The sequence below is a fragment of the Lithobates pipiens genome, unplaced genomic scaffold (assembly GCF_037356315.1).
Source record: "Lithobates pipiens isolate NorthernLeopardFrog02 unplaced genomic scaffold, aLitPip1_a1.2 Scaffold_27, whole genome shotgun sequence".
Classification (NCBI taxonomy): domain Eukaryota; kingdom Metazoa; phylum Chordata; class Amphibia; order Anura; family Ranidae; genus Lithobates; species Lithobates pipiens.
The window spans coordinates 95,735,651-95,760,321 of NW_027507788.1; the positions used below are offsets into that span (position 1 = coordinate 95,735,651).

General features: G+C 46.2%; 1 protein-coding gene across 1 annotated transcript; it reads right to left on the minus strand.

Moving 5' to 3' along the window:
- Positions 1-3,687: 3,687 nt before the first annotated feature.
- LOC143934010 (uncharacterized) lies at positions 3,688-24,493 on the minus strand. The gene is made up of 4 exons (XM_077457236.1): positions 22,416-24,493; positions 12,646-12,749; positions 9,556-9,684; positions 3,688-7,878 (listed from the first exon to the last, which is right to left on the minus strand). The coding sequence occupies exons 1-4, from the start codon at positions 22,425-22,427 to the stop codon at positions 7,803-7,805; spliced, it is 321 nt and encodes a 106-aa protein (XP_077313362.1). The 5' UTR covers positions 22,428-24,493; the 3' UTR covers positions 3,688-7,802.
- Between the last annotated feature and the right edge of the window lie 178 nt (positions 24,494-24,671).

The window sequence follows — 24,671 nt, forward strand, 5'->3', positions numbered from 1 at the left end:
AAACCAATGCACCCGCTAAAATTAAGCACTTATGTTGACTCTCACTGGCACACTATTGTGGTCCTTGGGTTAGGGAAGAATTGGGGTATAAATGCCCCCCACATATCCAGCTGGGTGCTCCGGGCCCAGGGGCCACCTATACATGACACGTTGGGGGGGGGGGGGGGGGGGGTTCTAGCCTCCTCTATCACATTCATCAATAATATAACAAGGCCTCTGTAGTAATGATTGGTAATTGTTTATTTTTCTCATGGCAGACATTTTTACTAAGGGCAGATGAATCCATCTCCCTTTACTTGCTAGAATTCTGGGTCCACTTCCTGAACAGGAACATGTGACAGGAAGTTCCCAGGATGCATCTGCGAGGCCAAAAACAGGAAGTATGAGTAGAAGTAAGCAATATTCATATCATTATAGGGAGCTCTATGGAGGGAAGTCTAACTTAAAGCGGGAGTCCGCCGGGACTCCGCGTTTTTTTTTTTTTAAAAGCCAGCAGCTACAAATACTGCAGCTGCTGACTTTTAAAATAGTGACACTTACCTGTCCAGTGCGCCCGCAATGTCGGCACCCGAAGCGGATCTTTAGATCGTCACTCGGGTGCTGCCGCCGCCATCTTGGGTATGGGAATCAGGAAATGGAGCCTTTCGGCTTCATTTCCCGGTTCCCTACTGCGCATGCGCGAGTTCCGCTGCGCAATAAGGATGGTCCCCGCTGCCTCTGGGATCTGTGTGTTTCCCAGCAGGCAGCGGGGCACTTGCGGAAGGGGGCGGGCACTTGCGGAAAGGGGCGTTATCTATGCCCCTTTCCGCAGAGAGCTATCCCGGAAGTGGGTGCAGTTACCTGGATTATCCAGGTAACTGCACCCCCCTCCCCCCTGAAAGGTGCCAATTGTGGCGCCGGAGGGGGGGAGGATTCCGATGAGCGGAAGGTCCATTTTAGGGTGGACCTCCGCTTTAAAGCCAAAGCAAACCCATCAATTGAACCTTTCCAAGGCACATTGTGATTGGTCACAGTTGTTTGTGTTCTCATCTGGACTATCAGGCCTTCAATTGACTGGAGTCATCACCATGGCATCTGCAGATCAAACAGAGGCTAAGATGACCTCTTCCACTTTCACCCCCTTCCCACCCAGTCCAATTTTCAGCGCTTTGAATGTCAATTGCGCAGTCATGCAACACTGTACCCAAATGTAATTTTTGTAATTTTTTGAGACACAGCTTTCTTTTGGTGGTATTTAATAACTACTGTTTGATAACATTTTTTGCTAACAGTTAAATTAATGGATTTAATTCCACTTTCCAATTCTCCGCCCCCCAAACCTACATTTCCCACCCCAAACCTGACCTCTATATATACCCCTGACCTATACACTCATGCATATTATATACTCCTGATCTCTATACACCAACAAGAACGACATACGACCAAAGTGTTCATTGTCTTTAAAATTGCTGACTATTTAACCACTTGCTTACAGGGCACTTAAACACCTTCCTGCCCAGACCAATTTTCAGCTTTCGGTGCTCTCACACTTTGAATGACAATTACTCAGTCATGCAACACTGTACCCAAATGAATTTTTTGTCCTTTTTTTCCCACAAATAGAGCTTTCTTTTGGTGGTATTTGATCACCTCTGGGGTTTTTATTTTTTGCGCTATAAATGAAAAAAGACCGAAAATTTTGAAAAAAAACGCATATTTCTTTGTTTCTGTGACAGAATTATGCAAATTATTAATTTTTCTTCATAAATTTTGGTCACAATTTATACTGCTACATGTCTTTGGTAAAAATAACCCAAATTAGTGGATATTATTTGGTCTTTGTGAAAGTTAGAGAGTCTACAAGCTGTGGTGCGAATCGCACAAAATTGATCACATCTGATGTACTGGTGGCCTATCTCGCTTCTTGTGACCCGAACAAGTCAGGAAAGTACAAATACCCCCCAAATGACCCCTTTTTGGAAAGTAGACATTCCAAGGTATTTAGTAAGAGGTATAGTGAGCTTTTTGATGTTGTCATTTTTTTCCCACAATTCTTTGCAAAATTAAGATTTTTCATTTTTTTTTTTTTTCTCCACAAAATTGTCATTGTAATAGGTTATTTCTCTCACGTGGCATGTGTATACCACAAATGACACCCCCCAAAAAATTCTGCTACTCCTCCTGAGTATTACAATACCACATGTGTGGGACTTTTTCACAGCCTGGCCACATAGAGAGGCCCAACATGCAGGTAGCGCCATCATGTGTTCTAGGAACATAAGTTACACATCTAACTTGTTGACTATTTATTACACTTTTGAAGCACCAGGACAATGACACGTGACACTGATGACAGATGGCACTGATACGTGGCAATGATGACAGGTGGCACTGATGACAGATGGCACTAATATGTGGCACTGATGACAGATGGCACTAATATGTGGCACTGATGACGCGTGGCACTTATACGTGGCACTGATGACACGTGGCACTAATACGTGGCACTGATGACACGTGGCACTGAAACGTGGCACCGATGACAGATGGCACTAATACGTGGCACTAATATGTGCCACCGATGACAGATGGCACTAATACATGCCACCGATGACGCGTGACACTGATGACAGATGGCACTGATAAGTGGCATTGATGACACGTGACACTGACAACAGATGGCACGTGACACTGACAGGTGGCACTGATGACAAATGGCACTGATACGTGGCACTGATGACAGATGGCACTATGTGGCACTGATGACACGTGGCACTGACGGCAGGTGGCACTGACGGCAGGTGGCACTGACGGCAGGTGGCACTGGGGGCAGGTGGCACTGGGGGCAGGTGGCACTGACGGCAGGTGGCACTGGGGTGGATGGCACTGGGGGCAGGTAGCACTGGGGTGGATGGCACTGGGGGCAGGTAGCACTGGGGTGGATGGCACTGGGGGCAGGTAGCACTGGGGTGGATGGCACTAGGGGCAGGTAGCACTGGGGTGGATGGCACTAGGGGCAGGTAGCACTGGGGTGGATGGCACTGGGGGCAGGTAGCACTGGGGTGGATGGCACTGGGGCAGATAGCACTGCTGGGGGCGGATGGCACTGCTGGGGGCGGATGGCACTGCTGGGGGCGGATGGCACTTTTTATTTCATTTTTTTAATTTTTTTTTTTTCCGGAATCAGAACGGCTGCCGCTGCAGCCGTTCATCTCTCCCCTCTCGCACTGTCTGTGCGAGGAAGGAGAGCGGCGCTGCGAGATGATCTCATATGTTTACATATGAGATCATCTCCCATTGGACACGCCGATCACGCTGTAAACGGCCGCTGTGATTGGCCGTTTACAGCGATCTGTGTTTGCCTGTCCCCGGGGGACACGGCGAACACAGAACTTCCGCGATGCGCGCCCGCGGCGGCGCGCATCGCGGAAGTAAACATCAGGCCGTCCAGGGACGACCGCCCAAACGAACGCGCCTGCTCTACGGCCGTAATTCGGCTATAGGGCGGGCGCGAAGAGGTTAATGAAGTTCCTCTTTTTTTTGTTTACAAACTTTTTTTATTGAGGTTAAATTGTGGTACAATAAGAGGTTTCAATTACAGTAAAACATATAAAGGTTATTCAGTTATATAATTCTTGAAAAATAGATTGTATCAATATATTTTCTACTTGTCTATCAAGGGTTTTGTACAAATAAATGGCTGTACAATAGTGTAATAAATATATATATATATATATATATATATATGATGAAAAAATCAATAAAAATATAGAAATATAAATTTGAACTAACATCTCTATTCAATTGTTTGCATTTCTGAACAATACATCTCCATTTGAGAACCAAGAGTCCCATTATTTATTATAAAATTTATACTAAGTCAAAGATTTTTTCCATCTGGTTGCTGGAACAAGTTCTTTCTTTTTAATTGATTTATCGGAATTTAGGGAGATTTCCAGTGATAGGCTATGAGCCAATGAATTGCTACACATATGGTGTGAAACAGTCTCATATATAGGTATAGACAGTCCTTTGATTTTACTGAATAATAGACAGTTATGAATTGTGAGATTTAGGTGAGAACCTGATATTGATGTTGCAAAATTACTTAACTGATTCCATATTTGTGAGACTTTATCACATTCCCAGAATATGTGGGGGAATGTACCAAGTAAGTTACAACCTCTAAAGCATTGTTGGGTTACTGTAGGAAAAATTCTGTGTAGCTTAGTAGGTGTATAGTACCACCTAGTAAATAGTTTGGTGGCCGTCTCCCTAATTGTAATGGATCTGGTGCATTTGCAAAGATTTTCAATCTTCAATCCCATCCTTCTATAGAGGGGGGAGCTATGCATGACGTCACCCGCTGCTGCCCTATGGAACTAAAAGGATTGCCTGCTTTACATGCTGTGTTTTTATCATCTTTATGTGAGTAGTTTGTGTTTGAACACAAAAATGTAATCTTATTCTTAATTGGTGAGCACTTAGATCTTTTCTTTCTATCCATGACCCGGCATCCTTGCTGAGATCTAAGGAGACGTGAGAGAAGTTTATGGTCCGTGTTAACCCTTTTGATACCCGCTTGCATGACAACCTGTTAGCACAGGGGTCCATGCCATGAGGTTAGAGTGATTAGTTAGACCGGAGGTGGAGGGATTGTCGCGCTACTGTGGAAAAAAAAAATTACTTACGTCAGTGCTACAGTTTGAATTTAAAACATATTTGTGTGAACTGTGAAGTTAAGTCATGGATTGTGGAAACTAGTGTGGAGTGATTTTATATAGTGTATATCACATTTACCACTGACTAATGCAGAGTTGCAATGCAAGGAGGTCAGCTAAAAGTAGTTGGATCTGTATGTGCGTTATAATTAATCAAAATTAGTTGATCGATTTAAAAAAAAAAAGCGATTACGCCAACACAAAAATTTTAATCAGTAACAGCCCTAATAAATAAAAATATATAAAAAAAATTTTTTTTTGGGGGGGAGGGGGCGTATTTATTATAGCAGAAAGTCAAAAAAAATTTTTTTAAGATTCTCTGTATTTTTTTCTTTATCGCACAAAAAATAAAAACTGCAGGGGTGATCAAATACCACCAAAAGAAGGCTATATTTGTGGGGGGGGGGGGAAAGGACATCAACAAATGTGTCTTGGTTGAATGTCTCATGACCGTGCAATTGTCAGTTAAAGCGACACAGTGCCAAATTGTAAAAAATGCTCTGGTCAGGAAGGGGGTAAAATCTTCTGGGCCTGAAGTGGTTAAAAAGGAATCCAGGAATGAGATTAGGTTTACCACCTACAGCTTGGCCCAAATGGAATATCTAGATGCTTATGCATGGTCGATGGTGAAGCTGAACTTCATTCTGGTAGGCTATGCTACATACAGTAAGTTGTACCCTCTTCAGCCTCTATGCCACATAAAGCAAGTGGTGTCCTATTCTGCCTCTATGCCACATACAGCAGGTATTGCCCTCTTCTGGTGGTATGTTTTCTCACAATCCCAGGGATGTGGTAAGGATCTTTAGGTGGTTGGAGGAGCTGATTGCCACTCAGGTGGGGTTCTCCAGCTCGGTCTTTCTGTTGGGAAGGGTCAGGGGGAAGTGGGGGGGAGGGGTCATTTTCTAGGTATTTGCTGTATTTCTGAAATTTCTCAGTGTGAAATCTGAGTTTTTCTATTGGCCACTTCATATGATGACTGGGAGATGGAGGGATGTAGCAGACAACTTGAGTCAGCTACTGCTTGAGGAGGTATCAGGAGGCGGACTGCAGCGCATCCCAGCCAATGGGTGTGCTGGCACCATTATCGGCCATGTGTATGGAGCTGCTGTGGCGCCCCATTACTGTCAGGTGAGGAAGAACAGTGCTACAAAAATGTCTGAACAGTGCAATAGTATTTATGCAGCAACATCTCTCTCTGAAGTCTGACATCTGCACTTCCTTCAAGACCTCTGCTTTAACCAGCCACATACCTGCTGAGTTCTTCAGCCTCACTGTGATCCTATGGAGGTCTATGGCAGGCCTTGATCTCCTTTTATCTAGTGAGTGCATTTTAATTGTCCGTGTGAGTGTTTTTTTAATAATGCACTACACTTGTATGGAGGCGCTCTCTTGTGTTTTTTATATGTGCATGAGGATCTCAAGGCCTAATTTGAGATAAGCTGCATCAATTTTACCTGGTGTTCCCTAACACTCTCCCGGCCCTTTTATGTGCCCCGCTCAATGACGGTTGGATTCTAGTCAACGCAATAGCTTATTCTTTTTCTTTGCTACCATTACGACCTTCCAGGTGCCGGCATCCTAACAACCAATTATTGTTGTTTATATCATTGGTTGATAAGGAGGATGTTGGGTGCATACACAGCATCCTTGTTTGCCCCTCTCCATCAGCACTGGATGGGAATTTGTGCAGAATTTTATAGGGTGCTTTAGATATGGAAATTACAGGTAATTCAAACTTCCTCCAATTGCAGGCACTGACACCAATGTTGGGGGTTATTATTGAAGCAATTGATCACTCATGCTGGGGCAATTATTGTCCCTACTAATGCCAATGGTTAAGCAGGTAAGAAGCGAAGCCTCTTCTGCAATATAAGTTCCATTATATGGGAGGGAGGGGGAGGGGAGAGTTTACTGGGAAGAAACATAAAAGAGTGATGTCAGAAAAAGACCAAGTGATCCATGAAGTCTGCCCCAGCGTCAGATAGTGATTGCGCACATATATTGTTAAGGCATCAGGAAAAGGAACTTCTAGGTCTTGAGACATGCAGCACAGATATGTAGATCTCTTCCTTCTTAATGGGTTTATTCTTCATCTTGGTATAAGAGACAAACAAGGTATAACCCCTGGTGGGACTTGAACCCACAAGCTGAGGAGGCTAGTGCCTTATCCATTAGGCCACCAGGGCTTTGCTATGTAGCTTTTTTTATCTTATCTATCTATTTATCATCTACTGGGACATGGTAAAGCTCTATGGGTGGTGCAGGTGAAGTCAGAGCTGACAAGAGGCTGAACCCTGAGCTCTGTGCATAGTGCAAACCTGAGCTGTCTGTCTATCTATTGGAGATCGGTCAGGGACTCCTCAGAGATGATGCATTTTCAGACCCCTAAACTTTACGATGATTCAGAAGAAGGCAAAACCCCCCTTGGTCAGATGGTCACCAAAGGGGAAAAAATTCCTTCCTGACCCCCTAAGGCGATCGGATTGTCCCTGAATCATCAGTTTGGGATTTCTAAGGTTCACACATAAGACCGTAAATTTTTGTTTAGCATTTAGGCCAAGGGGTGTATCAGTGGAGTAAAGTGGTAGTATTGTAGGGTTGAGGTAAAACTGAAAAAGCCAACTTTAAGGCTTACCTATAGATACAGTGAAATGGTTAGGAGATATTCGATGTTGCTGCAGCTGGTGATGTTACCACCACATGTGCTTTGAAAGAAACGCATACTTATGGTGTCCCTCTAGAGCTCTGTGTCAAGGCCATGACTTCCATGCGCATACGTGGGACTGACTTCATTGTGGCTAGGCATTCAAATGGCCAGAGTCTGTGAACCTGGAAGGAAAATCGGGTGAAGATTGAAGTCCTGTTAGCAGTGACAACGTGCCTCTGGAGGGCTTGGTTTTATAGTAAGTATTTCATAATGTGCGATACGATGGATACTAGCACATTATGGCATCACCTTGCAGGTGGACATTGTTTTTTTGTTATGACTTTACTACTGTGTGAAATAAATTTTTCCGTTGTGGGGAGATGATGTTCGCTTCTGCTTCAGTCTTTCACAGATATAGTAAAAGTCTTAAGATTTGTTCTGGTCCTCCTTCTTTATCGGAATGCCTCGGTATTCACAGGCCATACATTTCTCCATATCTGTTTTAAAATATACCTGTTGGTTGAGAATCTGGAAAGGGAAAAATACATTAGTTAGTGTTTCTGATTGATACAGAAAATGGTGACAAAGCTTGGTGAACCCAACCCCCAATGTGCAGCAGATTACCCCAAGGGGAAAACCTTCAACCCCAGCTCCCTCTAGTGGTCAGAAGAAGCACTGCATTAACACTGATTTGATGTATATCTAATCCCAAGAACATCTATTCCAGATAATTCTTAAGAGGTGGAGGCTGCAGTAATTTTTTTTTTTTTTAGGCTAAATACATCTTCAGGCATAGAAAAATACCCATAATGTTATCAGCCTTCTCAGCTTCTGTGAACTACAAAGCAATACCGCTATATGCAACAGTGAAAATGAGAGGTGTAGGTGCTTATAGTTCTAATCAGGCTAGGATGACAACACTTCTTCTCCATAGAATACAGTAAGTCAGTGTTGTCATCCCAGGACAGGAAATGTGTTACTGGCAGGATCACCAAGTTAACCACTTGCAGACCGGACCATTTTGCTGGTCAAAGACCAGACCACTTTTTGCGATTCGGCACTGCGTCGCTTTAACTGACAATTGCGCGGTCGTGCGACGTGGCTCCCAAACAAAATTGACGTCCTTTTTTTCCCACAAATAGAGCTTTCTTTTGGTGGTATTTGATCACCCCTGCGGTTTTTATTTTTTGCGCTATAAACAAAAATAGAGCGACAATTTTGAAAAAAACGCATTATTTTTTACTTTTTGTTATAATAAATATCCCCCAAAAATATATAAAAAAACATTTTTTTTCCCTCAGTTTAGGCCGATACGTATTCTTCTACATATTTTTGGTAAAAAAAATCGCAATAAGCGATTATTGATTGGTTTGCGCAAAAGTTATAGCGTTTACAAAATAGGGATAGTTTTATAGCATTTTTATTAATAATTTCTTATAATTTTTTTTTTTATTAGTAATGGCAGCGATCTGCGATTTTTATTGTGACTGCGACATTGTGGGGGACCCATCGGACATTTTTGACAAATTTTTGGGATCATTGTCATTTATACAGTAATCACTGCTATATAAATGCAATGATTCCTGTGTAAATGACACTGGCAGTGAAAGGGTTAACCAGTGGGTGGCAGTGTAGGGGTTAAGTGTTCCTAGGGGTGTGTTACTAACTGTGGGGGGGTTGGGCTTTCATTTAGTGTACACTGATCTCTGCTCCAATCACATGGAGCAGAGATCAGCGTCACTAGTTGCTAGGCAGAATGGAGAAATGTTGTTTATACAGCATTTCCTCCATTCGGCCGCTCCGTGAGACGATCGCGGGGATGCCCGCGGCGATCGAGTCCGCGGGTCCCGCGACCGGATTTACGGGGGTCCCGACCAGCGCGGGAGCGCGCTCCCGATGGCAGGGCGGCATCGAATATTGGACGTACCTGTACGCCAATATGCCTGCCCGTGCCATCCTGTCGATGTACATCGTCGTGCGCTGGTCGGGAAGTGGTTAAATAAAGCAGGTCTAAGCATTGCGTCTGACGTATACACAATAATTATCACCAATAATAAACAGAATTCATTCAGTTAAGTCCCCAGACCACGTGATTGTGCAGTGATCACAAATGGGAGAATTCTGTACAAAAAACACATCTTAGATTCTGCTGAAAATCTCCCCTCCCCCAATGTACATGGACCCCTCCAATATTCATATACTTACTGGTTCTGGTGAAAATGCTCGGGGTGACTTTCTTTTCTCCACCTCGGCCCAGTCAATTGTCTTGAAAAATGGATTCTGTCTGATGTCACATACCAGGTGTGCCCGTTCTTCCTGGTCTCCATATAAGAGCTGTATAGAAGAAAGAGATAGGATAAGAAACACTGAAAGAACAATAGCAATATGTGACCAATAGAACTCCCCACTGTAATCAGTGATTCTGACAGTGAAAAATGTCAGCTTCCTTACTTTTGCCTGTAAACCTGCCACTATGTCACTATTGGATTATTTCTGCCATTTTACTTCACAAGAGGTTTTAAAGAAAAAAAAATATATATATTTTTTTGTTTTAAAACACAATAGAGTTCACAATGAATTGTTATGAAGAATGGAAAAAAATGAAACTGACATGATTTGTTCTTCCAGAAATGGCAGTGTGATGAATGCGGGTGTCAGATCCCTGTCCTCCTTGCTAACTTGCGACGAAGGACCGGCCAACCTCACACAACGTTGTCACTTGCGTAACAATGCCACTCTCAGCACAAAGATTTTCCAGCTTGTGGGACCACAATCTAGGTGCGAGCAGCCTGAGAGCGATTGCCACTGGGCTAATTACACAATTAACCCTTTAACTGCCAACACCCCTGTTTTAAAAGACCGAGCTGGGGGAGACTTGTAATTTTAGCAATACCAATTGTAATTTTAGAATAAGCATTTGCAACACACACCGCCACCACAGACAGCTCTGCTTAGAAGCCTTACTCTACAACAGTAGCGCCCTTTAAGAGGCAGGTTCGTTTATAGCTTGCATTAAGAGTTTTAGAGACAATGTTAACACTTCAACATAAGGGTTTATTATGAAAAGGTCAACGTTGATATGGTAGTAAAACATTTACAGAAAAAAGATGTTTCAAAAGATAAAGACAATATACAGCCACAAAGAAATAAGGTAGAATTGGGAAGGAAGAATACTTGCAATTAATGTCCGAGGTTTGATCAGAGTTCAATTGATGAGCAAAGGTAATTGGTTCTCAAACTTGGCAGATGTTCTTGCTTGGATGGTAAAAGGAGAACTGACCATTGTCTTGTCAACCAATCGTCTGGTCATCTTGTTTAGGGGTTGGTTGCTTGGAGGTGTCTACACTTATGACCACGTTCCAGGTACGCTTTGTGATACATATTCATATCTCTGCATTTCTACTTTTTATAGACTGCAAATATCCATATTATTCAGCGTGAGATTTCCCTCAAAACAAATATAAACATGCCATGTCTATAATGTTTAGTCCACGCAGGAGGAATAAGGAGTACTAGTAGCTTCCCATATGACCTGACATGTGTCTGGACTTGAAATGTTACAAATTATATGAGGAAACTAAATATGTCCATATTATGGCTGTGCTATTATTACTTTGGAGGTTATGAAACATGCTGTAATTTCATACTTATTCATCAAATGTGCCTTCAGGTATTTACGACCGATGCCTGCTGATACTCTGAATGGAGAGGGTGACAGTTTTACAACAGGCCTGGTTCTGCTTTCGCTGTCAAGATGACCTTTTTCTTCCCTTTGAAATTTAAAAGCTCGGAATTCCTAACCAAGGGAGGAGGAAGTCAGATTTTTCTGTAATGGTACAAGGTTAGCCAAGCTGTCATGGCTGCCCTTCACTGGACAACATGACTGGGATGAACTGCGCAATGACAAAATGGCAACAAACCACACAGCTTTGTGATATAGTTACAGGTGGCCCCATGGAAATTCTATATGCTGTCTGTGTAAGCCCTTGTACACACGGTCGGACATTTCGACAACAAAATCCATCGGATTTTGTCCAAAACTGGTGTTGCGTACACACGGTCGGACACAGTTGTCGGAAAATCTGATCGTTCGTAATGTGATGATGTTATTTAGTTACGATGGGACTATGTCCAGGCTGGTAGCCAATAGCTTTGGTCTAGGAATTTGATCTGAGCATGCATGGCACTTTGTCCGTTTGGAATTCTCTACAAACGATCGGACAATGTCCGATCGGATCATGTTGTGGGAAAATTTTATAGCCCAGCTCTAAAACTTTGTCGGTCGGATATTGCGACGGAAACAGTCCGATGGAGCCCACACATGGTCGGATTATCCGACAACGCGGTCTAATCGGACATTTTCCGTCGGAATGTCAGACCGTGTGTACAAGGGCTATGGATTGTCTCCAGAAATTGAAAGGCCCATTCCCACACTAACAGAAAGCAGAGCAGTTCAGTGTCCGGTAGCCATCCACCCCGGCTGCAGTGAGCAATCAGTAGGGGGCAGTATGGTGTGCATTTCAGTGCATTACACAGCTGTCTTTTTTTGTACAAACTTTAATTGAAGTGCACAAAGTGACACTTCATTCATATCATTTTACAGCAGTGAGGTGTGTGCTGTGGTGACATGGGATCCAGCTCAGAATGCTGCAATAAAATTCAGCATGTGTGCATTTTATTGCAGATAACTGCAGCTCAGCTCCAAGCTGCATTGCAGTGTGAGCTGTGACTGGCGTTCTTTCAATGCAGAAAAACACCAGTCACCACACTATGTGTGAAATAGCCCAAATTTTCTGTAAGCGCAGTTGGATTTTCAAAGGAACCATATAAAGCATAAACTCTAGTCATAAACAACCTCTGCAATGTGATTGTCAGGGAACCTAAGGGCTGCTGCTTTCCTTACCCATCCTCTGTAATAGGATTTTCAGTTTTGGTGGTGTAATGTCTAAGACCCCTCCACTGCTAAAGGCACAGAAGGGCTGCTGCTTTCCTAATGACAACACTGAGACTGCTCAGGGGGGACTATAAGTAAAGGCAGATCCTTCCACTAAGCAGTCAGTGTGCTAAAAGTTTTGCTATGAGCCACATAAATGTGTGCCAGGAAGAATGTACAATTGTGTGTTCTGAACACCTAACATGGTCTATATAACCTGAAAAGAGTTTTGTGTGCAAAGAGGAGGCAAAGTTCTGCGTATGATCGCCCTAATCTCTTAGTTATGGTAAGTAGAGTCAATATATTTTGGATAATGAGGGGTCATGATGGGGATCTTCTTCCACACATCCTTTCCTCCTTACTGTATATACTTATGCAATGGATGCTTGCCCAGCGCCATCTCATACACTATCAATCCCAAAGAAAAATAGTCCACTGTGGTGGTGTATGACAAATCTTCAATGACCTGTAGAAACATAAGAAAAAGGATGAAACATTCCTAGAACAGGCAGAGGACATGCTGACATATGCGATGTATGAAGTCCTAAAATTGTGCTTTAAATACATCAAGTAAAGGTGGAGCTTGTGAACATTGGAGGTGGGTCTTTAAGTGGTATTAAACCCAAGAGCAAACATTTATTATATTGCAGCTTACCAATCATTAGATGCGTCAGCTGCATTCGTTTACTGTATTAGGCTTTCTTTCCTTTTTCACCTGGTGATCCTGCCAGTTAGGCCGCGTACACAAGGGCGGATTGTCTGCCCAACTTAGTCCGCTGAACCGTGTTTCAGCGGACAATCCGCTCGTGTGTGGGCTTCAGCTGACTTTTTCAGCGGACAGTCTGACGGACTTTGTCTTTCGGAATTTCCGTAATTTTGGTTTCAGCGGACAGTCCGCTCGTGTGTAGGCAAGTTGGACGGACTAAGTATGGCGCATGCTCAGAAAGGATTTACACGGCCGAAGGTTGCATTGCAGTGTATTGGACGTCGTTTTTCTAGTCCCGTCGTACGTGCTGTACACGTCATCACGCAAGTTTTCAGCGGACTGTCTGTTCATCGTGTGTGGTCAAGTCCGTTCATTCAAAATTTGGACGGACTGTCTGTCGGATTGTCTGACGAACTTAGTTGGGCAGACAATCCGCCCGTGTGTACGCGGCCTAAGTCTACTGTTTTTCAAAATAACAAGCTATTCTGTAGATGTAGCAGTTAGAGAGATGTTACAAACCATTTATCACTGACAGAGGAGTTTTTGGTTTGTGGGTTTATTACCACATTAAAGTTTACGGATATTCAGAACTTTTTGTTAAGTCTTGAATAGAGTATGGAAGGGTTGAGACCCTTGCCCATTTATTTCTGCTGTCTGTGTGCTGTTGGGGAAATTTAACTTCCTCTGGAGTCTCTGGGACAGGAAGTGAAGTCAAATGATATTTCCCAAAGTGAAAATAATTCTTCTTTTAGAGTTGTGTCACCATTGGAAAACTTTACTGTTACTGTTCTGTTTACTGTTCTGGGGACAGATGTAACATTTTGCATATCCCTTGTTTTTCTCTCTCATGAACAACAGTCACCTTTACACATAAAGAGTGTGACTTCCTTAATGAGGACACCAATAAAAAACAGAGAGGGTCCCTTCCCCATTCTATCCAAAACTAAAATAAGACCATTTTTCCTTGGGGTACACTTAAATTGTTCATATTAAAGGGGACAGAGAAAGGTATACGGACCACAATAGCTCGATGCTCACAAGTAGTGATGGACGAACTTCCGACGGGATGTTTCGCGAACGCGGACCGCGAACGCGGCCGATAGTTCGCAAACCGTAAAGTTCGTGGCGGGCCCCATTGACTTCAATGGGAGGCGAACTTTGCAAACCTACAGGTCAAATTTGCAGCCACAAAATAATTACTAGCTGTGCAAACATAGTCCCACCACATGGCCAATGACATAACACATGTATGAGGTGAATCTGGGATCGACAACTACAAGCATTCTTTTTTTTATATGTGAAATTGTGACAATTCAGGACTGTGGAGCGCATGAAGGCAATGGAGGAGAGGGAAGGTCAGGGTAGGCAAAGAAGAGGGTGCAGGAGATGATCACCAGTAGCGTGACATACAGCAATGACACCTGCACCGTGATACAGAGCACTGACATCAGCAGTGTGACATACAGCAATGACACCTGCACCGTGATAGAGTGATCTGACACCAGCACCATGATAGAGAGCACTGACATCAGCAGCGTGACATAAAGCACTGACACCAGCACCGTGATATACAGCACTGACATCAGCAGCGTGACATACAGCAATGACACCTGCACCGTGATAGAGTGATCTGACACCAGCACCGTGATAGAGAGCACTGACATCAGCAGCAGCATGACTTAAAGCACTGACACCAGCACCGTGATATACAGCACTGACACCAGCACCGTGATAGAGAGCACTGACATCAGCAGCGTGACATAAAGCACTCACACCAGCACCGTAATATACAGCACTGACACCAGCACCGTAAGCAGCCCCAGGAGGAAGTCAGCATAGCACAGGGATGGTGGGAGCCCCTCATAATGAGCATAACACAGGGATGGTGGGAGCCCCTCATAATAAGCAGCCCCAGGAGGATGTCAGCATAGCACAGGGATGGTGGGAGCCCCTCATAATAAGCAGCCCCAGGAGGATGTCAGCATAGCACAGGGATGGTGGTAGTCCCTCATAATAAGCAGCCCCAGGAGGAAGTCAGCACAACACAGGGATGGTGGGAGCCCCTCATATTGAGCATAGCACAGGGCAGAAGGGCAGCAGTCAGCAGTAGTGCACCTCAACCCTATGTATTGTGGACCTATACCAGTCCTTACAGAATAGCAGACTGTACCTCACTCAACCCTATGTACTGTAGTACCCTATACCTTACCAGTCCTTATAAGGACCTTTGTGGAACTAGTAGGTTGTGAATGATTAGCAGACTGTACCTCAGTCCCTATACTCATAAAGGACTACTGCAGCAGAAGGGCAGCAGTCAAGTATAATATTCTTTCTATATTTGGAAGAAAGAATATTATACGTGTACAAGCCTATTACCATACAAGTCCTGAAAAGAACCTTTGTGGACCTAATAGTAACAGCTACTGATTAAACTGACTGTCCGTCACTGCCACACACAGCTTCCTGCCTGTCCCTATTTAAACTGACAAAACACAGGCTGCTGCAACAATAACTTGAATAGCACTTTTGTGGACCTAATAGTAACAGCTAATGATTAAACTGACTGTCCCTGCAGCACACAGCGTCCTGTCCCTCTCTCTACACTGACAAAAGACAGGCTGCTGCAAAAATCAGTAGCACAGCAGTGCCTCAAACCTATATCCTGAACTACACCTAACACCTATACCAGTCCTGAAAAGAACTTTTGTGGACCAAATAGCTAGCGATTTGGGTCACTGCAGTCTCTCCCTGCTCCACACAGCAAACTCTCCCTATAGTGACTGAAGAGAATGTAAAATGGCCGCCGGATCGGGTCTATTTATAAGTTAGGGGGAATGTCCAAGTGGCCATGTGCTGTAATGTCTCAATTGGCTGTCCTGTACCCCATGATGGATGTGTCATAATAGGTCAAAGTTCTTTTACACAGTAAACACGGAAGTTCACTGGACGAACGGCGGCAAAAGCCCGCTGATCGGGCGGGTGGCGAACAGCCGAAATTCGCCGCAAAATGACCGCCGGGCGAACCGTACGGCCATCCCTACTCACAAGCTCTCACTATGGCATAGAGAAGGAGTACAGTAGGTGAGCCTGAAACTTTTATCCCATTTGTATCTGTGAAATGGGGCTGGACAGATCCTTCCATTTGCACCAGGCCTCAATGTCCTCCACAAAGAAGCTCCAACACTGCTGCAATTCTCAGAACTTCCCCCCTTTTGTTGGATATAATTCTGGCCTGGAGACCCACTGAAAGCATTCAGGGCCCCAGTGGAGGAATTCTCCATTTAAAGTGGTTGTTAAGGGGGCGTGGTCTGGAGCTACATGGAATAGGACGTGCGGTGTAGGAGCTCCGCTCGAGACATATCCTTTTACTGATCCTTTGGGCCTTTTCTTTTGGAAATCCTCGCGCTGCCGGACCCTGGGACTCCCCTGCTTGGGATGTCTCCCCCTAAACGCTCCGGTACGGCTTCCAAGCTTGACAAATACCGTCGGGAGGACCGCGACCCTGCCGAGGAAGATGGCGCCGCTCAGCCCTCCGAGTGCAGCACACAGCCTGCCAATGACACTGCCCGCGTGCTCGAGGCCATAGCGCTCTGCCAATCGACCCTCACCTCCAGGATCGAAGAGGTGAAGGTGGACATATCCTTAATCCGGCAGGATATCCACAGACTCCGGGAGCGGGTAACGGAGGCCGAGCGCTGGGTCGGCCATGTGGAGGACGGCCTGCACCCCCTTCAAGTTGCCACTGAACAGATGCAATTCCAGCTGACCTCCATCCTCTCCAAGCAAGACGATATGGAGAACCATCTCCGGAGGTGTAACCTCCGGTTTGTGGGTCTACCTGAGCGTAGTGAAGGAGCTGACCCCCCCACATTCTTGGAGAACTTACTGGTCACCACCTATGGCCGCTAGGCGTTCTCCACGACCTTCGTGGTGGAACGCGCCCATCGCCTTGCTGCAAAGCCGCCCCCGGCGGGGGCCCCGTCGAGAACCCTCATCACCAAGTTCCTTAATTTTCGCGACCGCGACACCATCCTGAGGCTTACGCGGGAGCGAGGCAACATACCGATTGACAACGTAACAGTCGCGGTGTACCCGGACTTCTCCTCGGAGGTACAGAAGAAGAGAGCTAAGTTTGCTGAGGCGAAGCGCCAGCTACGTGTACTCCACTTGCCCTACGCGATGCTCTTCCCTGCTCGCCTCCGAGTGACCAGAGATGGCAGGTCACATTTCTTTGAGGACCCACAGGCCGTTTTTGCTTGGCTGGAGCGCCGCGGAGAAGCCGGCCGCCCAGATCCCTAAGGTCCGGTTCCCGTGATGGACACCACCTACCCGGCCTACGGACAAAGCGCAGTTCTGGACATGTGAGTCTTCTTCGCCCCCCCCCCATGCCATCTCCCCTTCTCTCCTTGGTCCCCTTGCGGATCATCTGCCGTCCCCGGACCTTGGCACGGCGTGCTCACATCCTGCACCACATGCCCGCATTTATGCCACTTAGTCTCGGGCGGCCCTTGCTGACCCGTCCTGTTTGGTACGGATTTGAACTTCCTCAGAAACTGATGTGTGCTCTGCAGTTTGTTCGCCCCCCCACCGAGGCTCACTCTGTGACATTGCTGTTTCTGCAGCTCGCTACAGCTGCTCATAAGCCTATGTTTCCCTGGCCGGCCTCCACCCCCCCGCCTTCGGAGGTGGCAGGAGAGTTGAACCTGCTTAGCCGGTCCAGCGTTAAAGCAGTACTTTTGTTACCTTTTTCTTGTTATGTGCATTTTACAGTATTTTTCTTTTTGCTGCAAGGGGACTTATGCTATATTATCCGCTGTGCATTTCTTTTTGGGACTCTTAATGTGTTTACAACTGCTATTGGAGGTGGGAAAATCTGCGGGACTATACACTTATTGCATGCCACATGGCCTCCCTTAAGATCTTGACATGGAATGTGAGGGGTTTGGGTGACCGGGCTAAGCGGGCTGCGGTTTTGTCTCATGTTAAGTCACAGCGGGCGGAGGTTACGATCCTGGTTGAAACTCACCTGGTAGGCCAAACACAGTTATGCCTTAAGAAACCTTGGGTGGGCTGGCTCTATCAGGCCCCCCACACCTCGAATTCTAGGGGTGTGGCGGTTCTGATTGCAAAAACAGCTCAGTTTCAGCTACATAGCTTGCAATCGGACCCTCAGGGCCGCTTCCTATTTCTCCATGCCACTATTGGTGGCTTGGAACTCCTTATCCTTGCTTTTTACATTCCCCCACCATTCACCTTTGCTGCGTTGCAGCAGGGTGTCACATTTATGGCCCAGCACCCCCTGGTGCCCGCTGTTTGGGCGGGTGATTTCAATATGGTTATAAATCCCCTGCTTGATAGGCTGAGCTCGCTGGCCTCGTCACCTCCGTCCCCGGTTGTTACTAGGTTTGGGAGGTTCCTGGGGGAGTTCGCCCTCACGGACACATGGAGACACAGACATCCTTCACTAGCACACTACTCCTGCTTTACTCCATCCCGTTCAGCCATGTCCCGCATAGACCTGATCCTCATCTCGCCCCCCCTCCTTCCCCATCTCCTGGACGCGGGGTTTGGGGCCCGGGTGCTCTCCGATCACTCCCCTTACTGGGTCCGGCTGCGTCTGCCGGGTCCTCCTGGACCCTGTGGCTGGAAACTTAATCCTTTCTGGCTAACCGTTCTGCCGGACCTGGATTCTGTCCAGCGTGAATGGGACCTTTTTTTCCACACCAACGAGGGCTCCGCCTCGTACGGCTCCGTCTGGGAGGCCTTTAAGGTGCATGCCCGTATGATTCTCTCCTCACGCATCTCCAGACATAAGGCTTCCTCCAAGCGTCTACTCGAACAAGCGGAGGACAGTCTGCATGCACTTGAGCGGGCCTTTCGGGCTGACCCGTCGGAGGCTAATGCCTCCCTGTTGAAGCTACAAACTAGGGTTACAGACCACCTCCATCATGAAAAGGCCAGGAAGGGCATCTTCTACGCTAAACAGCGCCTGTTTGAATTCGGGGAGCGCGCCGGCAAATTACTCGCATATATGGCCCATCTGGATCATAGGCCCCCGGTGGTGGTGTCCCTTAGGGACGCCGGTGGGAGAATTATTACTGATCCCGACTTGGTGGCGGAGGAGTTTGGGTCTTTTTATTCGGACCTGTACTCCTCCACTGCTCAGTACACCCAGGTTGAGCTCGAAGCGCTCCTCGACAATGTTCCCTTCCCGACCCTCACGCCTGAGCAGAGATTACAACTTGAAGCGCCCATCACATCCGACTGTGTGGCAGAGGCCATGTCATCGCTTCCTACCTCCAAGGCCCCGGGGTCTGACGGCCTACCCCTGGAGTTCTATACCCAGTTTGGCGAGACTCTGATCCCCCAATTGACTAAACTATATTCACACATATTCGACTCCGCCACCCTTCCTAGGTCCATGGGCGAGGCCCTAATAGTCCTTATCCCCAAACCAGGCAAGGACCCGCTGCTTCCCGAGTCTTACCGACCCATTTCCCTGCTCCAACTAGACGTTAAGATCCTGGCCAAAATTCTTGCCCTACGCCTGAATAAAGTTATTCACTCCTTGATACACCCCGATCAGACCGGGTTCATGCCCCAGAGAAACACAGCATTTAATCTTCGGAGGCTTCACATGAATATACAAGCCCAACACTCTGACATTGGCTCAAGGGTGGTTGTCAGCCTGGACGCCGCCAAGGCGTTTGACACTGTCGAGTGGGGTTACTTGTGGGAATGCCTGCGCAGATTTGGTATAGGTCCCAATTTTATTAAATGGCTCCAACTACTTTATTATGCTCCCATGGCACGTATTCTGGTAAACGGCAGGATCTCCCCTCCCTTCTCGCTCTCCAGGGGGACTCGTCAGGGCTGCCCCATCTCGCCGCTCCTATATGCTCTGGCGGTGGAGCCCCTGGCCACGGCCCTCAGGATTCACCCTGACATCCGTGGTCTTCGCTGTGGCGGTCTGCATGAGGTGGTCAGTCTGTACGCGGACGATATGCTCCTTTATTTAGCGGACGCTGGCCCCTCATTGCAGGCTGCACTGCGAACCATCACGGCCTTTGGAGCCTTTTCTGGGCTCCAGATCAATTGGACCAAATCCCAAATTTTGCCACTTGACCTGGGGCCTCCCACCGCCGAGCAGGCGGCTTTCCCGCTTGCTAGGGCAAGCACCATCAAATATCTTGGAGTGCACGTCTCCAGGTCCCTCTCAGATTTCCTCGTCCTTAATGTTGAGCCCCTATTTGATACCCTAAAATCCAAAACGCAGGTGTGGTCCCGTCTTCCCCTGGGGGTGATGGGCCGAATAAATTTAGTTAAGATGATACTCCTCCCCAAGCTTTTATACGTTTTCTGGCAGGCACCACTACGCATCCCCCCTCGTATATTTAAATCTCTAGAATCGATCCTTAACACGTTCGTCTGGGGCTCGTCCCGACACAAACTGCCATGGCGGGTTTTGAAATGCCCCCCAGACTCTGGCGGGACTGCCCTTCCGGACCTGTTCCTTTATTACCTTGCATCACAGCTCTCCCACTTTTTTCACTTTCATCACACTGACAGGTCCCGATACACCGCCCTGGTATGTTCGCAGGTCCCTGGCCCGCTGACCCACCCTTTTCAACTCTTATTTTGCGGCCCCCCTCTTCCCCTCACTTCAGGACACGGGCACTCTATGCTTTTGCACCACCGCAAGGTCTGGCACCTCGCAACACAGCTGAGTCAGGCCCCCTCCCCCCACTCTCACACTCCCCTATGGGATAATCCTGATATGCCAGAACTTGCCCTCATCCCGGGTTCTGGGCTGTGGGCAAGTAGGGGGGTCATTTATCTCTCTCAGGTGGTGTCCAATGGGATGGTTAAATTGTTCCAGGCCCTTAAAGACGAATTTGATCTCCCCAATTATATGTTATTCCGCTATCTCCAACTCCGACACGCGCTCCACACCCAATTCGCCAATCACGTCCCGAGACTTGGAACTCCGGTTTTGGTTGATATAGTATTGGGTCTGGAACACGCACAGTTGATTTCACGGCTGTATACCTACCTGCTGACTCCCACTGCCTTGACTGTCGCCTCTCAGGTCCGTTCTCGGTGGGAGGGTGATCTTGGAGCAGTGTCGGCTGAGGATTGGGACGAGGCTTTGGCGAACCATAAAATGGTGTCGCCTAGGCTCTCGGACCGCCTCACCCACCTATATGTCCTACACAGGTCCTACCTCACACCCCATCGTATAGCCAAGTACAGGCCTGATTATGATCCCCGCTGCCCCCGCTGTACTTCCTTGGACGCCTCCTTCTACCATCTAATTTGGGCATGCCCGATCATACAGGGATACTGGGCACAAGTTGTCCAGTTCCTCCATGATCGCATGGGCTCCCCGCTGTCGTTATGCCCTAGACAATGCCTTCTGGGGCTCCTCTCTCTATCTGATAGCGATAAATACCTTAACATCTTTCTACAAGAAACCTTATTTCAGGCCAGAATGCAGATAGCCAGAACATGGTTGAGGGGTAACCCCCCTACTATACAACAATGGATAAGAGCGATCAATGTTACTCTCCCCCATAAGAAAATGCTATACTCTCACAGAGGTTGCCCCTATAAATTTAATAAAATTTGGGATGGGTGGTTGGAAGACCCATCCACTTGTAGCGTCGAGGACTAGGTGCTCCTCCTTTGCTGCGTCAGCGGATTTCCCGCAGGGTCTATATCTCTCTCCTTCATGCCAACCTTTATTGTACAGTTATCTCGCTGCCTTGTGTCTCATGAATTACTTTTGCAACTGCCTGTATGTTTCCAACCCTTGTATGTGAAATGCACTTTTTTGTGTTTGTGGCGCCTGTTGCGCCAGGCGATGCTGTCATTAACTTGTCTCTTATGCTCAATAAAGCCGCATTTTGAAGTTAAAGTGGTTGTTAACCCTTTACAACCACTTTATACTACAGGCAAGCCTATAATTGGGCTTACCTGTAGCTACACTGGATATCTCCTAAACCTGCACAGTTTAGGAGATATCCCTGTATTTGCATGTGCCATCATTGGCACTGAAGCAACAGCATGTGCCATTGTTTCAATTGTACTGTGCCATTACTGGTGGGAGTGATGTCATCGTGGCCCCGGCCAATCACAGCGCTGGAGCTGCGATAACTGGGAGTAACCCCCCGGGGAGATGTCGACCACTGGAGCGATGAATGAGGACTGCTGTGGGGGCTTCGTTCTCAGGTAAATAATGCATGAGCTAGTATGCTATGCATACTAGCTCATTATGCCTTTGTCTTACAGGTTTGTTTTTGTTTTTTTTGGAAATTTCTAAATGGGTTTATAATCACTTAAATGAAAGGCGAGCCCCTTTGTCTTCACTATATCCCATAATAAACATTACAGTTCAGTATAATATAAGCATATCAGGAATCTTACCTCTGGGGCCATCTAAAATTTTGTACCCACAAATCCACGTATCTTTTTGTACTTATAGACACTGCTCTGTGACAAGCCGAAGTCTGCAATCCTTATGTGACCCTCGCTGTCCAATACAATTTTCTCTAGTTTGAGATCTCTGTGAAGAAAAGAAGTGAACTGTTAGCTCTGCATATCCCACATTATATTAAAGAGAGAAAAGATACAAATATACATCTATACAAAGAAGAATGAAGATTGGTAAGTGTATATTGGCTTCTTTTATATCTGACTACAGGAAGATCTCTGTTCTGGGTTGTCCAGCTCTGCCCACCTGCTATATTCATCATGATGAGGTCTCACTCCTCTTGCTGGATTTTGTATAAATTGTACTTTAAGCAGAATATGACAGGAGCAGGGAGACTTCTGCAGCAGATGGAAGGAGACTTTACAGAAGGCAACACAACTGATAAGTCTTCCTGATTCATCAAGAAATACCAGAAGCCAAGGGGTGATTGTTAGTCAGCTAATTCAATACTAACCTATGGACGTCTGAAAGAGAGAGAAAAATATGAATTAGCAATCAAAATCATCACAGACCAATAACAGGTAAAGATGAATAGACTTCCCCCTATAGTACATAAGGGTGTGGATGGACAGGGCTCAGTGGGAGGGGCCTGGCTGTGTCACTGACTGTTTTCAGTGGTCAGCCACCCCCGACTCCATCACAATCCTATCATTGGACTTATCTTATGGTGTTGACTTCAAGTGAGTCCTTATCAGTTTCCCAAGATCTCCGCCACTCAGGAATTCCATGGCAAGGAACAAATGATTCTGTGGGAAAATAAGAGATAAAGGTTACGTTAGAGACAAGTAAGATTTCCCTTTGTGGAGGAATATAGGAAGGCGCACACACCGGCAGACCGTGCAATGTGGAATCTTCCCTCAAGAGAAGAGAAAATCCATAGGCCGCCATGGCTGGACTATCCTGATCACAATACTGGTCTTTTCTGGCTGTTAGGATGATCCAGTCACTTCATTACTTTGGTCACCATTCTGGAAGTCTCATGTAGATGAGGAGGCCTGCCTTCTCCAATCCTTCTAGCTGCAGGCTGGTTCTGGCTCAGTGACTTCAGTGTTTGAGGCCAGAGGCAGCCAGGCTTAGCAAGTGCATTCAATGCGCAACTTACAGGATTTTTGGCAAAAACAGGCATCGGTAAGAAAATCACCCGAGTTCGTCGCTGAATGGCGTGTGTTCTACGGAGATGGAAATTCGCATCAATGGTTTAACACGAACCGTAAATACGTCAACACATTTTGCCACTCCTCCAGGGCGTCATCATGGACATCTTTATTATGAGTCTTCTCTCTGTTTCCCCATCTATGGAGTGCTGTATATCCTTCCTGTCTTAAAATGTCTCCCTGCAAGATTTTACTGAGCAACCATCCAGCATATCCCCTGATCATTTAATCAATGCCTTTTTGATCGCAGACTTTGAATCAGTGAAGTGGTTCCCCCTTTGGTGTCCCTACTCACCAAAATTATTGGATCCTCAGCTTCAAACGTTTTGGAGCACCGTTGCACTTTTCACTGAAGCATCTGAGCAATTTTAGATTTTATGTTTTTTGTTTTCTCTAAACATTGATACAATAAGGCACTGTTTATTAGGATATATATTGCTTGATATAGGCCGCTAGCACTGTTTTATATATTTTTCATTGTTTTAAGGTTGTAGCACCTTTGTGCAGCAGCTGTGGTCTTCCTATAAATTTTTATACATTTTTGTTCATTCATATTTCACTATTTGAGTTAACTCTCCAGCAAGAGTTTTTGAATTAGATATATAGCCAGGCAACTAGCAATTTCAGAAGTAGGTCAGCAATGGCAGCCTCTCAATAAACAGATTCCAAAAGGAAACCTCTACTCTGTACAGATTACTCCACCGACCTCCAGCCTTGTATGATAAGGTGACCAGATTTTTAAAATGAAATCCGGGGACATATTTTTTTTTTACTAGCAATGGCGGCAATCAGCGACTCTCTGCCCATCTCGCCACTCGCTGCCCACCTCACAGCCTGTCAAGTCTTACTCTTCGGGCCCTCTGTACTACTGGGTGGGGAGGAAGATCACTCTGCCAGGGAAGGCAAGGAGGTAAGCAGGCAGGCGGATGGCTGGGTCTTCAGCTAAGGCAGAACATGTGAGCGGAGCTGGATGGGCATGCACCTGAAACTGAAGAAATATTCCCTCCGCTCCGACCAGCACATGATAATAAGAAA